The sequence below is a fragment of the Chiloscyllium punctatum genome, chromosome 42 (genome assembly GCF_047496795.1).
Source record: "Chiloscyllium punctatum isolate Juve2018m chromosome 42, sChiPun1.3, whole genome shotgun sequence".
Classification (NCBI taxonomy): domain Eukaryota; kingdom Metazoa; phylum Chordata; class Chondrichthyes; order Orectolobiformes; family Hemiscylliidae; genus Chiloscyllium; species Chiloscyllium punctatum.
Genome location: NC_092780.1, coordinates 37,017,049 through 37,033,960, shown reverse-complemented (window position 1 = coordinate 37,033,960; position 16,912 = coordinate 37,017,049). Strand labels below are relative to the sequence as shown.

The following is a 16,912-nucleotide window of genomic DNA, read 5'->3' as shown; positions in this document are numbered from 1 at the left end:
AAATATTGTATTTTCCAAATGTTTACCTTGCTTCCGGTGTCTCAAACTGAGATATCCACACAGTATACCTCATGGAAATTTTCGCGGAAGCACCTTTTTTTTTTATGATTTCCACCTTGATTGATATTGGTAGAGGAAGATACTTACGTTTCACTGCAGTTTTCCTAAATGCCACAATAAGGTTTTCAGAGGCTAACTGTACTGCGGTGTGATCTCACCTGCTGACTTTCTCCAGTAATTTCTGTTTTTATTTCAGGTTTGTGGCACGGTGGTAAGCACTGTTGCCTCACAGCACCACTGTCCCAGGTTCAATTCCAGACTTGGGCGACTGTGTGGAGTTTGCACATTCTCCCTGTGTCTGCGTGGGTTTCCTCCAGGTGCTCCAGTTTCCTCCCACAGTCCAAAGATATGCAGGTTAGGTGAATTGGCCATGCTAAATTGCCTGTAGTGTTCGGTGCATTAGTCAGGGGTAAATGTAGGGGAATGGGTCTGGGTGAGTTGCTCTTCGGAGGGTCGGTGTGGACTTGTTGGGCCGAAGGACCTGTTTTCACACTGTAGGGAATCTTATTTTATCTTCCAGCCACTACAGTTCTTTTTTTTAGCGTTTACCTTTGGAGATGCTTGGGTAGTCTCAAATCACCTCACCATCGCAAAAGGAGGAGCTGGAGTCGTGGGGGGAGGGCAGGTAGAGAGATAGAGGGAGAGATGAAGCGAGAGAGAGTGTGATAGTGGTGCAGATTGATGGTGGGAGAGAACAAGGTAAAGAGAGATGATGAGAGAGGGTGTAATAGCGGTGTAGACTGAGGGAGGGAGAGAGAGAAGGCAGGATAGAGAGAGGGATGATGTGAGTGTGTGTCCTGGAGATATAGACTGTTGGAGGGAGAGACTAACAGAGACAGATGGTGCAGAGAAAGAAATTGAGTGGCTTTGTAACCTCGGGCTGTGTTTTCCAATATTACAAAGTCACTGCGGTAGATGAACTGATGCTTCACTAATTATCTGCAGCACCCCATGGTTGAGTTGGTTTAAAAGCCTGCACAGACATGATGAGCTAAATGGCCTTTCCTTGTGCAGTAACTTATCAATGATTCTTAATCTATGATTTCTGGACAACCACTATCTCAGGATTCAAGATTTCCAAACTGCAGAGAGGATTTTTCCAAGTTGAATACAATATTAAAGATATGATGTTATTTTACTGAATGTTTCAGAAAACTTGTCTCTCGTGACAATGTCTCATTTGTTGATGGCAAGGTTTGTTTGGGGTGGAGTGATTGAAGAATGACAGTATAAATGGCAATATGGTGGTTTGAGTGGTCTGTTGGCAAAAAGAAACAAATTGCATTTATGTTGCACCTTTTTGCAGCTTCTGGATGTCCCAAAGGGCTTCACAGCCAATTTAGTACATTGTTGAAGTGCAAAATCATGACAGCCAATTTATGCGCAGCAAGTTCCCACGCAACGATAGTGGCCAAATTTATTTTAATGTCATTAAGGTAGAAGATGTCATCAATATGTCTCTTAAAGATATGCTTCACACTGACTATGAGACATAACACAATGGATAAATGTTGACTAGGAGAGAGAGGAGATATTCCCTGGTTTTCTTCAGAATTGTTTTTTTTTACATATGCCTGAAGAGGGCAGGCAGAGTGAACACTTCCTTTGTGCGGCTGTGAAATATCAGCTGAGCCGGACTCCAATTTGCAACATTCCTGACTCCAGCAAGGCTGGGCCACCATGAGACCGTGAACGAAGACGGAGTAAGTTGGTGGATGATGTAGGACTCGCAAGTATTTTTATTAACTCATTTTATATTTTTCTGCAAGGAAATCCAATGAGGTAAATTTGTCCGTCTCCACTCACTAATCGGAAAGTAAAAATACATAGTAGCCACTTTGTGTGAAAAGTGCACTCGTCGTTTAGAATTATGTGTCAAATTTGAAAATTGCCTTAGGGTCATCCACAGGAAATGCCTCCAAACGTACTGGAAAGCTGCTCGGTCTCTGTTGCTTTAAGATCCAAGGCAAAGGATCCAAATCCCCCTGAGAGACTTGCTGTATTCTCACATTCCACATAGTCATAGAGATATACAGCACGGAAACCAACCCTTCAGTCCAACTCACCCATGCCGACCAGATCTCCTAAATTAATCTAGTCTCATTTTCCAGCACTTGGCCCATATCCCTCCACACCCTTCCTGTTCATATACCCATCCAGATGCCTTTTAAATATTGTCATTGTACCAGCCTCCCCCACCACCTCTAGCAGCTCATTCCATACATGCACCACCCTCTGCATGAAAAAGTTGCCCCTTAGGTCCCTTTTTAACTCTTTCCCCTCTAACCCTCAACCTATCCCCTCTAGTTCTGGACTCCCCTATCCATCAAAGAACACCTTCAAGCAAACTGATTTGTTTCTCTGTCTGTCAAGTTGATTTGATCATCAACATTCAGAAAAAAACAAACATCATGGTCCAGGACATTGCCATTACTGCCATTTATTAACATCGGTGTTGGAGATTGCTGATAACCTTTCATATCTAGCCTTTCCACTCACCAGCTTTCCATGTCACTTGGTGCTAAAAGCAAAAACCACAGTTATTCTGCTGAGACTGAGTAGGATTTTGAATCTGACTCAATACCAAGCTTCCTTCCTCAGCACCCTCCTCTACAGAAGTGAGACCTGGACAAAATATATAAGCCAAGTTAAGAGGCTGAACTGTTTCCATCTTCTGCTGCGTTGACATACCCTCAGCCTTTCTCGTCAAGGCACGGTGACAACTCTGAGGTCTCAGAGTATGCTAATCCCTCCAGCAGATGTAGGCTTTTTTTCCCCCCAAGAGTGCAAATGTCAATTACAAGAGGGCATAAGTTCAAAGTGAGAGGGGGAACGTTTAAGGGAGAAGTGCAGGGAAGATTTTTCACCCAGAGGGCGGTAGGTACATGGAATGGACTGGCAGGTGGAGGTGGTGGAAACAGACATGCTACCAACATTTAAAGTGTATCTTGATAGATACATGAATGAGAGGTGAACAGAGAGATAGAAACTGCGTAGTGGGCCAAAATAACAAGTAATAATTAGCACAGACTTGGTGGGCCAAAGGGCCTGTTCCTGTGCTGTATTGAATTACATTGTATTGCAATTTTAATGTATATTCATTGTTGAGGCACGGTGGCTCAGTGGTTAGCACTACTACCTCACAGCGCCAGAGAACTGGGTTCAAATCCTGCCTTGGGTGACTGACTGTGTGGAGTTTACACGTTCTCCCTGTTTCAGCATGGGTTTCCTCCGGGTGCTCCGGTTTCCTCCCACAGTCCAAAGATGTGCAGATCAGGTGAATTGGCCATGCTAAATTGCCCGTAGTGTTAGGGGAACGGGTCTGGGTGGGTTGCTCTTCGGAGGGTCGGTGTGGACTTGTTGGGCCGAAGGGCCTGTTTCCACACTAAGTAATCTAATCATGCCTGTGCTGTCTTGTACATGCTTGTTGATGGGTGACACAAAGGTCTTCATTATGGTGACCTGACCTCCTTGGTGTCCATGCATCCACTGCAAGAGCACCTACAAGCAAATATTAAGACAATGGCGCTGACAACTGGGAGACAGTAGCCAAGAAGGTTAAATGCAAAATACTTTGGATGCTAGAAATCTGAAAGAGACACAAAGAATGCTTGAGAAACTCAGCAGATTGGGTGTCATCTGTGGAGAGAAAGGAAGTTAACATACTGGACTCGCAATGTTAAACTTTTGGAGTCTGACTGGGAGGGCATTGGAGGAGAGCAGAAACAACACAACTCAATGAGGGGTAAAGAGAGCTGACAGAAACTCAAAGTCATCAAATGGTGCCCACTGTCTCTCTCTCTGCAGAAAATGTGTCCGGGTCTGTCAAACCAAGTGGGGCTGCTGAACCACAGCAGACAATGTCTAACAGAGTTAATTAGCAGAGTGTAAATTGTCATCTCCCTAAAGAGAGGGTCACCTAGTTATCTTTGCAGGAGTTAGTCATTTGCTGTTCACCAAGAGCTATTATTTGGGATGCCTTTTCCATCTGGAAGTCTGTGTCACTGAGAGTTGGATCAATCCAATTCCTAATAAAAAAAAACAGCAAGTGGATGGTGTGGAGGATGAAAAATCTTTTGACAAAGGTTGGGAAGATCTCCAAGCCATGGTATTTGGGCAAGTATCCAATTTGGGCAAGCAGCATGGGGGACCAGTGGAATCCATCATGGGAAAGGTTGCCAGCTGTCAAGGAGCATTGATGACTGGATGATATTTGAATAGATAACATCTAAGCCACCTCAAATCATCATCAATTTCTACCAGAATCATGTCTGTAAATGCACAATATTGGTTTTGAGGTCAGATTGATATGCTATTACTAGTTTCTTTCAAGCAGTCTCTAACCAAGCTATTCTCGATCATATTTCAGAGGGACATTTGGAAAAGTTTACAAACTGCTGCAAAAATCTACAGGAAAGACTCGAGCAGGCAAGTTTTACAAAGCTCGTACGATGAAAGATAAGAAGAGTGCACGCAATGAGATTGAGATTATGAATTGTCTGCACCACCCAAAACTGGTTCAGTGCCTGGATGCATTTGAGAGTCGGACTGAGATTGTCATGGTAATGGAATAGTAAGTATAGTCTCGTGCAAATCTACGGGGAGGCTCACAACCATAGCAAAAGAATGAATGTACCTGCAGTAAACCTTGTTCAAATAGAAACATCCTTGGGGGTGGCCAGAATTTGTACTGGATTACAAATCAGTTGCTTTCCGAGTGACTCTAATAGCAGCACCTCTGGCTCGTATGAGCAGCAGTAAATCCATTCATTCCTCAAACCTGCTCCACCATTCAACATGATCATGTCTCACGTGTCCCTTCACTCCATTTGATCCCATATGCCTCAATCCTCTTACCTAATAAAAAAAAGCGAGCAGAATCAGTCTTGAAATTTTGGAGTGACTGAACATCAGTAGTTTTTTTTTGTGCAATTACATTTCTGCTACCCTATAGTAGGAACAAAAAAATGCTTCCTGTTTTTATTGTATCACTAATGGAACCTCTGAGGGAGTGATTATCGCTCTGTACATAACTATCCAATTTGATTGGAAGTGTTGTTAATTCCTCCCGTTGCAAGGACAAAGTCACAGCATTGTAATGTGATTTTCTTTTTAAAAAGTGCTTGGATGGTTTTCTTGAAAACACATTAGACTCCTAACAGTCGAGAGAGTTTTAATGTAAAATCCAAATATGTCAGGATTTCTTAAAATCTCTGTCAGCCTAAGTCTTGGAGCGGGATTTAAAAGATGAAGTTTGAATTCTGAGTTAACTGCTACCACTGAGCCAAGACAGATATAGATGAAGTAAGGTGTGCCCACGCCATGATGTCCAGGGTAGATCCTGATTATAAGTTCAAATGGATTTGCTAGCCACAATTTTGAGTGCAAAGTTAATTTGTGCAAAAGCAGTTGGACAACTTAGACTTGAAGTCGGAGACTTATCGTATTTAGTATTTTTGTGTGCATATCCTACGATTTAGTTATTGCTCTTTCTGATACGACTATGATCTTGTACAGTATTTCTGGAGGTGAGCTCTTTGAGCGTATTGTGGATGAAGATTTTGAGCTAACAGAGCCAACCTGTGTTGTGTATGTTCGCCAAATCCTGGCTGGTTTGCAGTTCATGCACCAACAGAGCATTGTACACCTGGACCTGAAGCCAGAGAATATTGTGTGCGTTGACAAGAATGGTACACTTATTAAAATAATTGACTTCGGATTGGCACGAAAACTTGGTGAGTGAAGCAACATTTTTTTTATTCAACCATTTTGTGCTGACCTCTTCCTCTAACGTTCTTCAATCTTGAGGAATAAGAATGGGTTGCACCCGTAAATGGTGTGGGCCAAGAACTGGGACTACAGTGTCACAGTCTTAATTCTCTAACTCTGGCTTACCACGTATACAGCTGTTCATTGGCTGCTCCCCAGTGATTACTATGGTGGCTTTCTGGCTCTAAGGCAATCATTTATGAATCTGTAATTTCTCAATTTATATTCTCCAGAGATGATATAGCGGTGAATTTAGAGTCACGTTTAACAACAAGATTGGGTTTGTTTGCTAAATCACTGGGAATGCAGTGCATTCAATCTTGCGCAACACATTGTTCAATTCCTGTTTCGGCTTGGTTGATCTTGTTTTTCGGGGATGGGGGGGTGGTGGTGGTATTATCACACTTACCCAGTATGTGCAATTGACAATTTGTAGCATTTTTCTGATGGCTTATTGAGTGTGTTAAGAAGGAACACTTTTTAGGTATGATATATTAGTGAATTCAACAACAAATATATGACTGTGACAGTTGGAGATGGTTCACTGACAGAGGGCAGTTGGTACGGAAAGCGTCAGTCTCATTAAAGGTGTGAAGGTTGCATCCTGTTCTCCAGTCAAGGTGTTAGGGAACTCTGCCCTGGGTCTTCACTCCCTTCTTCTAGTCCATCTTCAATCAGGAGAAGACAGCTGCCCTATGAGGACCCCCCCCCCCCCCTCTGTCCCTGAGCACTGGTTGATTATCTCCTATTTCTAGGGGCTGAGGGGCTGGTAACTGATTTTGTGTCAACCACCTAAAGAACTCAGATTTTAAAAAAGGCCCCCCAATTTCCTATAAAATCACAAGTTGTAGCATGATTTCCCTTAGCTACTGAAGTGCAACTGGTGTCAAAATCTGTGTCAGAGTGAACACACATTCACGACGATTGGAGTCTGCTCTTCATTGGGATTTTATCGAGCATTTTTTTTTTAAACCAAATCTAATGGAGTGGATCAGGATGCTTGTGATCATCTTGATTACCAGCTCAGTGAAAGATCAGGTCAGGAATGATTCAAACCATGCTCCAATTAATGAAGTGAAGGCATTTCATGGCTCAATGTTGGGTATTCATTTTGCCCATATGGAGGGACAAGGTGCAAATTCTGTTGTAAACTAACATGTTCCATCACCTCGTCAATGTTGGCATATGTTGGGAGAATGCACTGTCAGCATTAATATCTCTGACCCATTTTTCATCTTCAGCCACATAAACCAGCCTCATAGTTTACCATCCAGTCATGCCTGAAGACACACAAGCCTAATGGCTTCCAACTTGTGGTTGTAGAGAAGCGAACTAATTAAAACTGAACGCTACGCCTGACTTTTGCCATCGGATCTATGCTGATTCAGTACTCTCCTCCTTGTTGTGCATAACAGGTTCTTCAAGATTCAATACCTCTTGCCTGTTTCACCACAGTGTTGTGTGCTGCAAGTTACTGGAAATGGCACAATGCGTTTGAGTGTGAAGCAATAATTGTTATTACCTTGGCTTGTATTTTCCTGAATGGCGGGGTTGAGATGTGATCTGATCAAGCAGTTTAAGCTTTTAAAAGGATTTGATAAAGTAAATACAGGGAAAGTATTACCTCCACAGGGATTGATCCTTCAGGAATGAAATCAAGAAGCACTGTACTACTGAAAATATTGTGATCTACAATGGGTTCTCCCAAAAGAATTGTGGATTTTAGATTAGTATTAGGTGAAGTATTAAGGGATATCAGATTATCTAATATTAGGAGTGTGATTTACATATGTTTTAACATATTTTAAAGCTTGGATTTTGAGCTAGTGGTATGTGAGTTTAGTCTGTACCAGTATGAGAGAAGAGGGTCCCTGGGTGATAATGAGGATTTGCTTGCATCAGGAGAGATTTACAAGTAGGCAGAGTAAGAACTGAGGAGCACGAGCTTGCTTCCTATTTAGAAGGACCTGGCTTTTTTTTTGCTTGAGAGGGATGGAGAATCCATAACTTGGAAAGCTTTTGCTGTATTTTTTTTCAGTTCACAGAATTCTTGGTGGAAGTGAAGATGTTGAAAATAGCTTCTCCTGAAGAAAAGAGGGAATTTAGAATTGATGTGAAATAGGTTGTCTCAGTGTAAAAATTTTAGTTTGGAAGTTCCAGACCAGAACTGCTTAGTTAGAATAATGAAGAGGTTATTCAGAGTTGAGAAAGTCTAAGCTCAGTTGTGTGATTAGTCAAGGAAGAGGCTACCAAGCCTAGGAAGAGCAGGAATTGAAATAAACAGTTATGGTAAATCAACAGATGTGATGGAGAATCAAACTCTCTGAATGATGCTGCCATTTTTGGATTTATTTTTCCTGTTTTTTGAAATGTTTCAAGTTTGGAAATTTATCTATTTTGGCTTTTTTGGTATTAAACTTCTGTTTTATTCAAAATAAAATCTACAGCATTGTGTGTATGTCTTTCAGTGAACTTTTAAAAATGATCTATTGTGTCACATTTTACTCTGGGATCTAATTTGCCCAGTTATATCAGCAGCTGGGATCTCAATGATTTGAGAGATCAGGAGTAAGGGATTGAACACCAACTCCTGTTCCTGATCCTGTCAGAACATTGTGCAAAAAATAAATTGCTGACATCAAGCCTGTCTGACCAGTTCCATTTCCAGCACGACTACAAATGAGCAGGCTAATTGAGACCTGTCTTGATTTACCAAGAGTAATCTGGAGAGATTAGCATTAACAGTTCCCATCATCTCACACATAACTCTGTACCACTTTGATGTTAATGAGGCCACTGGATTCACCAGACTCCCCTGCCATTCCCCATTCGCATCGGCGGTTGTGCATTCTTCATTGAATAGCAAAGATTATCATTGAACTTTTTGCTCAAATAAGTAAGCATTCCTTGCATAACCTGTCCTGGAGTGAGCTAAACTGGGTGAGCTTGTACATTCCTAGTTGGTGATGAAGGTGGTAAAGCAGGTTTTTAAGAAAAGAATTTGAGAGATTCTGTTGATTGGTAACTGTGCATTGAGAAGCGTTGAGACTGCTTAATAGCCAAATCCATTGCAGTATCCAGCAGTATTGAGAATAGGAATAAAACACAGGAGTGTGTGGAAGTGTTTTTTGACCAGGCTGCTGCTGCTGTGTTACTGGAGTAACTCTTCAGCAGTTACTGGAGTCCTATGTATGTGTGATGCTGTATGCCCATGTTAGTAATGGCACAAGCAAAACAGCATGAGGATTTCATAATGAAGCACACCCAGATTAGCAGTTTCTGATCTTTGCCAAGCCATTAGGCTGGGCCTGACCTGGACTTGCTCAGGCAGGCCTGTCTTGTTTATTTTAAAGGCTGAGCATTTCCAAATAAAATGGGCAGACTGTTCAAAGTAGGGCCTGGTCAGGTGACAAACTGTTGGAAAACCACAGAGTCCATTTTAAAACCAGGTGAATGGCCTCCTATTTAATGAACTCACCTGGGCAACTGTGCCTGGATTGGATCGAAGGCCTGAACAATGAGGTTTGTATACACACCATTGGGATACAGTATGTATCTCACTTGAGGTCAAATCTTTTGCTCTGGATTTTGTTAATATTAACAGCCAAAAGGCTCACCCCTAACTCGAATTACTACCCGATCTGTTAACCAGTTGAGTTGCATTCAGATCAGTCTCTGTGTATTGAGCACACATCCAGGGGCGCCACCTGCTGGTATTGTGTGGTACTGTTAGGTCCTTTGCTCCTGCCTTCCCTCACTGTCTGTCTGTTTCTCTGCAGATTGTAATGGATCAACAAAAGTAATGTTTGGAACACCAGAGTTTGTTGCACCAGAAGTGATCAATTATGACCCAATAGGGTTCACTACAGATACCTGGAGCATTGGAGTTATCTGCTACATCCTGTGAGTGAATCCGATCATCAGGAAATGACAATTAAATCCAATTCAAAGCAAAGTATTGCAGTTTGTTCATTGCTGCCTTTATTGCAGTCTTGGTTTCTTGAGATTTTTGACTCTCTTCTGTACATTTAAACGCAATTTGAGTTTTCAGTCATGTTGTGAAGAATGTTGTGGTGGTGCTGGTGTTGGACTGGAGTGGACAAAGTTAAAAATCACACAACACACTACATTACTTTCATTACAACACACTACAGCCCAATAGGTTTATTTGGAAGAATGTTGGAATTGGAGATGAAGCAGCTTTGGATTTCAAATGATTGATTTGAATTGTGTAAGCAAGTGGGTGTCGAATGAGTAAAGATCTCAGTGGGGTCAGAGCTGCTGGGCGATTTAGGAAATTAAGGAGTGCGTCTTTGAGTTTGGGGTTGAGGCATTGAGCTGCTGTAAAATTGGTGGAGCCATTGGTCCTGACCAGCCCAGGTGTTAGATGTGATCCAGTGGGAAGCAGTGTCTGGCTCAAACTGCTGATTCAGGGCCAAATCTCACATCAGGTACTGAAGCACGTTGATCTATACTGGCAGTGATGGAGTGCTGAGCAAAATGTTACACTGTTGGAGGTTATGTTTCAAATGCACTATTAAAGCTTCATATCATCTGTGCTGTAAGGTTGGTTCGTAAGATCCAATGGCACTGCTTCAAGAAAAGAGCACAAGAATGTGAGAATTTGGAGCAGGATCAGGCCATTCAGTCCCTCTAGCCTACCTCATCATTCCATATGATCGTGGCTGATCTGTCCCAGACCTCGCTCCTCTTTTGTGCATAGCCATCAACTCCCTGATATTTCAATAATCTATCTACCTTCTCTCTAAATTGTTTCATTGATCTAGCCTCTGCAGCTCTCTGGGGTGTAGAATTCCAGGCATTCACTGTCCTCTGGGAAAAGGAATTCCCTGGCATCTCCATTTTAAATGATGGTCCAATTTTTCTGTAACTATGGCCCCTAGTTTGAAAGCAGCCCATCCCTCCCCCCAAAAATAATGGAAACATTTTCTCACCATTTACCTTGTCAAGTATCCTCAAATCTTTGTGTTTCAATTGTATCAACCCTCATTCTTCAAGAGTGATCGTCACAATGACTTGGCCTTATTTATCCACCTGTCAACATAACTCAAACCAAAGGGGAGGTGATGATAATGGTACTATCATTAGATTATTAATCCAGAAACTCAGCTAATGTTCTGGGAACCTGGTTTCGAATCATATCCCAAAAGGTAGAATTTGAATTCAATTCTTTTTTAAAAATCTGGAATTAAGAATCTACTGATGACTGTGAAACCATTACTGATTATCGGGAAACCCCATTTGGGTTCATTAATACCCATTCTCACCTGGTCTGACTCCAGACTCGCTACAATATGGTTGACTCTTAACTGCCTTTGAAATGGCCCAGCAAGCAATTCAAGGGCAGCTAGGGGTTGGCAAAAACTGTTGGCCAACCAATGATGCCCACATCCCAAGTGAATAATAAAAAATGACAGTGTTGCTATTTGTGGCACTTTGGGTACAATTGAGTCTTTTTAAGTTCTTCCTTCATGGAATGTGGACATCATGGACAAGGCCAGCATTGACTACTCATTCCAGATTGCTGTTGAGAAAATAAGCTTCTTTCTTAAACCACTGCAGTCTGTGCAGTGAAGGTGCTCCAGTAATATCGTTTAATGTTGATCTAGTAAGTTAATCTAGTAATGCTGTAGGAATCGCGAGGTATTTCCATGTTGGAATGATGTTGGACCCAACTGAAGATGCATTTAGATGGTGCTTTTCATCACCAACCAAGTGCTTTATAGCCATCTAATTACTCATTCTGGTGGAGTTGTCATTGGCATTTAAGAAACATGGCAGCCGAATGCAGAAAGCAAATTCCCGAAAACAGCAATGTGATAATGACCAGAAAATTAGCTTTTTGTGACTTGATTGAGTCAGCGCTGCACTGAAGTATCAACTTTCATTTTATGCTGTAGCCCATGGGTAAGCTTTGAACCCAGAATCTTGTGAGCCAATTGGCAGCTGCAGGTGACATTCTGGTTGGGGGGGGGGCGGGGGGGAAAGCAGGGAGAGAATGTGTGCAGGTGGTGGTGTCTCCATGTGGCCATCTGCCCTCTTATTTCTCAAGATGATGGAGGTCTTGCATTGGGAAGTGCTGATGGAAAAAGTCTTCGCATGGTGCTGAGCACCTTGTTGATAGTACACCTGGCAGCCACTGAGAGCTTGTAGTAAAGGGGAGCAGTCGAGGGTGTGGCGCTGGAAAAGCACTGCCAGTCAGGCAGTATCTGAAGAGCAGGAGAGTCAACATTTCAGGCATAAACCTCTTCATCAGGAATGAGGCACTCCTGAGTAAAGAGGAGAAGTTTATTAAGGTAATGAAGGGGACATTGATCAACAGACTGCTTTGCTTTGTTCTGGATGTTAGTGAGCTTAGAGTCCTACAGCACAGATACAGGCCCTCTGGCCCAAACTGGTCCATGCCGACGAAAATGTCCATCCAAGCGAACTCCATTTCCCTGCACTTGGCCCATATCCTTCGAAATCTTTCCTATCCATTTATTTGTCCAAATACCTTTTTAAATGTTGTTAATGTATCAGCCTCAACCACTTCCACTGGCAGCTCTTTCTGTAAGCTTACCCCCCTCTGTGTAAAAGTTGCCCCTCAGGTTGCCTTCTATTCTTTGCTCCTAACCTTGAACTGATGCCTTCTAGTCCTCGATTCCCCAACCCTGGAAAAAAGATGGTGTGCATTCATCCTATCTGTGTCCCTCATGATCTTATATATTTCTATAAGATCCCCACCCCCCCCCGTCAGTATCCTATGCTCTAAAGAAAAAAGTCCCAGCTAATCCAACCTCTCCCTATTATTTGTAACGTTCCTATTGCAAGGTGACCAAACTGAACACAATACTCCAACTGTGACCTCACCAATGCCCTGTACAACTGCAACATATCTTCCCAATTTCTATACTCAATGCCCTGCCTGTGAAGGCCAGTGTGCCAAAAGCCTTCTTCTCTGCCCTGTCTACCTGGAACTCCACTTTCAGAGAACCGTACACCTGAACTCCAAGGTCCATCTGATCCACTACCCTCCTTTAAGGCCCTACCATTCACCATGAAACCTTTACCTAGCTTTGACTTTCCAAAATGCAAGACCTCATACTTATCTATATTAAACTCCATTTGTCATTTCTCAGCCTACTTCCCCAGCTGATAAGATCCTGCTGCAATTTCTGAGAACCTTCCTCACTGTCCGCGATACATCCTATTGTAGTGTCATCTGCAAACTTACTAAACATGCCTTGTATATACTCATCTAAATTATTGATATAGATAACAAACAGCAATGGGCCCAGCACCAACCCCTGCAACACTCTACTAATCACAGGCCTCAAGTCTGACAAGCAAATTTCCTCTATTATCCACTGCTTTCTACCAATAAGCCAATTGTGTACCCAACTTGCCAGCTCCCGCTGGATTCCATGTGATCTAACCTTCCAGAGCAGCCTACCATGTGGAACCTTATCAAAGGCCTTACTGAAATCCTTATTGACTGTGTCCATTGCCCTTCCCTTGTCAACCTTCCTGGTCACTTCATCAAAGAACTCTAATAAATTTGTGAGGCAGGATCTCCCATGCACATAGCCAAACTGCCTATTTCTAATCAAATCCTGTCTTTGCAAATGCATGCATTTCTTATCCCTCAAAATCTTCTCAAGTAACACCACAGATGTTAAACTTACTGGTCTGTGGTTCCCAGGTTTTTTTTTTTGCAGCCCTTCTTGAATAATGGCACAACACCCGCTACTCTCCAGTCTTCCAGGAACCTCACCCGTGGCTAACGATGATGCAAAAATATCCGCCAGGGCCCCCGTAATTTCTTCTCTAGCCCCTTGCAGTGTTCTTTAGATATACCTGGTCAGGACCAGGAGATATCCAGCTTCATACAATCTAATACATCCAACACCTGTGATGAGGACTGTCCCCAAGAAATCACCACTAACTCCCCCAAGTTCCCAAGTCTTCATGTCTTTCTCCATGGTAAACATAGAGGAGAAATATTTATTGAGATCCTTGCCCATCTGCTGCGGTTCTACACATACATGTCCACCTTGGCCATTGAAGGGTCCTATTCTCTCTTGTTATTCTTTTCCTTTCATATACTTAAAGAACCTCTTTGGATTCATCCTAACCTTAGCCAAGGCTATCACATGCCCCCTTCTTGCCCTCCTGATTTTCTTCTTCAGTAAGCTTCTCGAGTACTGTTTGAGTTAAACACTCTTTGGGCAAGTAAAGCATATACCATTGTATTCCTGACCTCATAGAATCCCCATAGGAAGCAGGCATTCGACCCATCAAGTCCACACTGACCCTAAGAAGAGCAACCCACCCATATCCACCTCCCTACCCTATCCCTGTAACCCGGCATTTCTCATGGCTAACCCACCTCGCCTGCACACCCCTATTGACACTATGGGCAACTTAGTATGCTCAATCCGCCTAACTTTTGGACTGTGGGAGGAAACCGGAGCACCCGGTGGAAACCCATGCAGACGCTGGGAGAACGTACAAACTCCACACAGACAGTCACCCAAGAGTGTAATCGAACCAGGGTCCCTAGCGCTGTGAGGTAGCAGTACTATCAACTGAGCCACCATGCCACCCTCTTGAAAATTATCTCTAAGATTGTCCAAGGGCATTTAAAAGTCGCCACAGAATTGCTAGCCCCTGACCTGCCTTTGTAATCATACTATTTATAAGGATAGTCTGCTGCAGCTTCCTACATTAAAACAGCATTAGCATGTCACAAGTACTTTATTGGGTGTACAGTATTTTGGGATGTCCCAGTTTTGAATCTAATTCTTGGACTGTTACAGATTGAGTGGATTGTCTCCGTTTCAAGGGGACACTGACCCAGAGACCCTGACCAATGTCACTGCTGTTTCTTGGGAGTTTGATGAGGAAGCGTTTGCTGAGATCTCTGAAAATGCAAAGAATTTCATCAGCTCTTTGCTACAGAAGAACATGAGGTAAAGAAATCTTTTTCCCTATCGATCCTTTCCAGCTCAACTCAGGTTTTCAACTTTTCAAATCTTATTTCAAGGGAACTACAGTTGCTTACAACTCCTACCTCCTTCCTTTGAACTATTTTACTTATAAATGGCTGTTTGTAGACTAGTCATTGGGCATTTTAATTTTGGAAAGCATTGGTAGAATTTCAGTGTCACAGGTAACCACTGCTAGTAATGGACAAACTGCTGGAATGGTTACATGGAATGGGTTACATATGTTCCCCGTTAAGGCAAGGCAGAGTGATAATGGAGATGTGCCCAGATGAGTTCTGAATTAGATATACCAATTTCCAGAGTGAACAGAAACAGTATCACTGATCTCTAAGCTGATTTGGGATATCCTGAAGTTGGATCTGTCTCCTAGTTCTGGAATCTGTTCAAGATCTGTTCCAGGCTCTGAGCGAGGAGCACTCTATTAGCCTGATTCAAAGAACCACCATACGTTTCAGGTGGATGCAGCACTACGTTAGAAGCTCAGAGCCAAGAGATGTCTAAAATTTTTGGTTAATGTGTAACATATGGGCATAGGAAACAGGAGCTGTAGCTGGCTCATCAATTCATTAAGATTGTGGCTGGCCTTTACATCAACTCCAGCCTTCTACACTATCCCCACATTCTTTGTTTCCCTTTCAAAAAAATAATTAACTGGTTCTTATATAGAAGTGGTAGTGTACCTATCTCTGAGCCAGGAAGCCCATGTTCAAGTCCCATCTGCTCCAGAGATGTGTAATAACATCTCTGAACAGGTTGACTAGAAAGTCTACACTCATTGGCTGAGCACCCAGATCTCTCTGGCGTAGATGGACAATTTCAAAAATTCACAACCCTCTGTGTAAAGCACTTTCTCCACAGTCTGTGATTACATAATTATCGCCGTGTTCTGAGACTGTGATCCCAATTATGAACTGTCCAGCCTCCCAGTTCTAACCCCTTAAGAATTTTGTTTTAGAGAGAGGGCATTTCTCAGGAATGTAGGCCTCGTCTGAACAATGGCCTCACTCCAGAAATCAGTCCCAACAAACTTTTATTGCACTTAACCCAAGGGCAACTTTCCTCAGGAATAGGAAGAGGAAAAACTATAAATAATTTCAAGTTGGTCACAAAAAGCCCTGTATCTGTATGTTCTGTCATCTTCTTTGTGATCCTTCAATCCTTTGTAAAAACATACCACAAGCTTTCCTGGGACTCCTTGTTTGAATCCCTCCAATCAGCTTTCTTTGCCTGCCACCATCGCAAAATGGTCTTGTGACAAAGTCGCAAGTGACATTCGATGTGACAGTGACAAAGAGAAACCTGCCCTCCTTAATCATCTTGTCCTGCTTGTAGCCTTTGCATTATATCCTTTTCCAACTCCCCTCCATCGTTATCCAGCTGCCTGGGCCTACACTCACCTGGTTCTGTTTTGAACTCTGTTTGGTTGTAGCTGGAAAATTACCCTCACTTACTTCTCCTGTCACACTGCTTCCTCTAGTATCCTTCAAGGATCTCTACATGGCCCTTTCCTGTTTCTCATTGGCCTGCTATGTTTTGGTGGTATCATCCAAAACCAGGTCAGCTTCAATGAGCATCTTAACGCCAGCTTACCTACCCATCATCTCCCCTTTCTGATCTCCTTCACTGCCTTTAAGTAATTCCACTGCTCAGCTTGTCAAGTCCTGGATGAGCAGAAACATCTTCCATGTGCATATTGAGGAAATCAAAGTCATTACCTTGGATCCCCTCCCCAGACTCAGTTATGTCCCCATGACCTCCATTTTCCTCTCTGCCTAGTGTTGAAGGCTGAACCAGACTGGGTTGCACCCTTGGTTCATATTTGACCCTGCGAAAAGCTTCCAATCATACATCTCTGCCATCAGTAAGAATATCTACCTACATTGGAACCTTGTTCAAATCCAGCCTTGGCTTGGCTTATCTGCTACTAAAACCTTTTTAAGCCAATATTCCCTCTAGACTTGACTATTTCAGTGCATTCCTGACTGGTATCCGTAGGCCTGCCATTATTCACATCTCAGTTACCTATGTCTGAACTCCTATCAAATTGGTTCAACTTTCACCCCGTACACTCT

The 16,912-nt window shown here is 42.7% G+C and overlaps 1 protein-coding gene across 1 annotated transcript in view; it reads left to right on the top strand.

Moving 5' to 3' along the window:
* Positions 1–16,912, top strand: part of LOC140465901 (myosin light chain kinase, smooth muscle-like) — an 85,002-nt gene that overhangs the window by 50,601 nt on the left and 17,489 nt on the right. The window contains exons 10-13 of the mRNA XM_072561826.1: positions 4,430–4,633; positions 5,578–5,795; positions 9,609–9,732; positions 14,652–14,804. Coding sequence (XP_072417927.1) covers positions 4,430–4,633; positions 5,578–5,795; positions 9,609–9,732; positions 14,652–14,804 — 699 coding nt within the window. The remainder of the gene's footprint in view (positions 1–4,429; positions 4,634–5,577; positions 5,796–9,608; positions 9,733–14,651; positions 14,805–16,912) is intronic.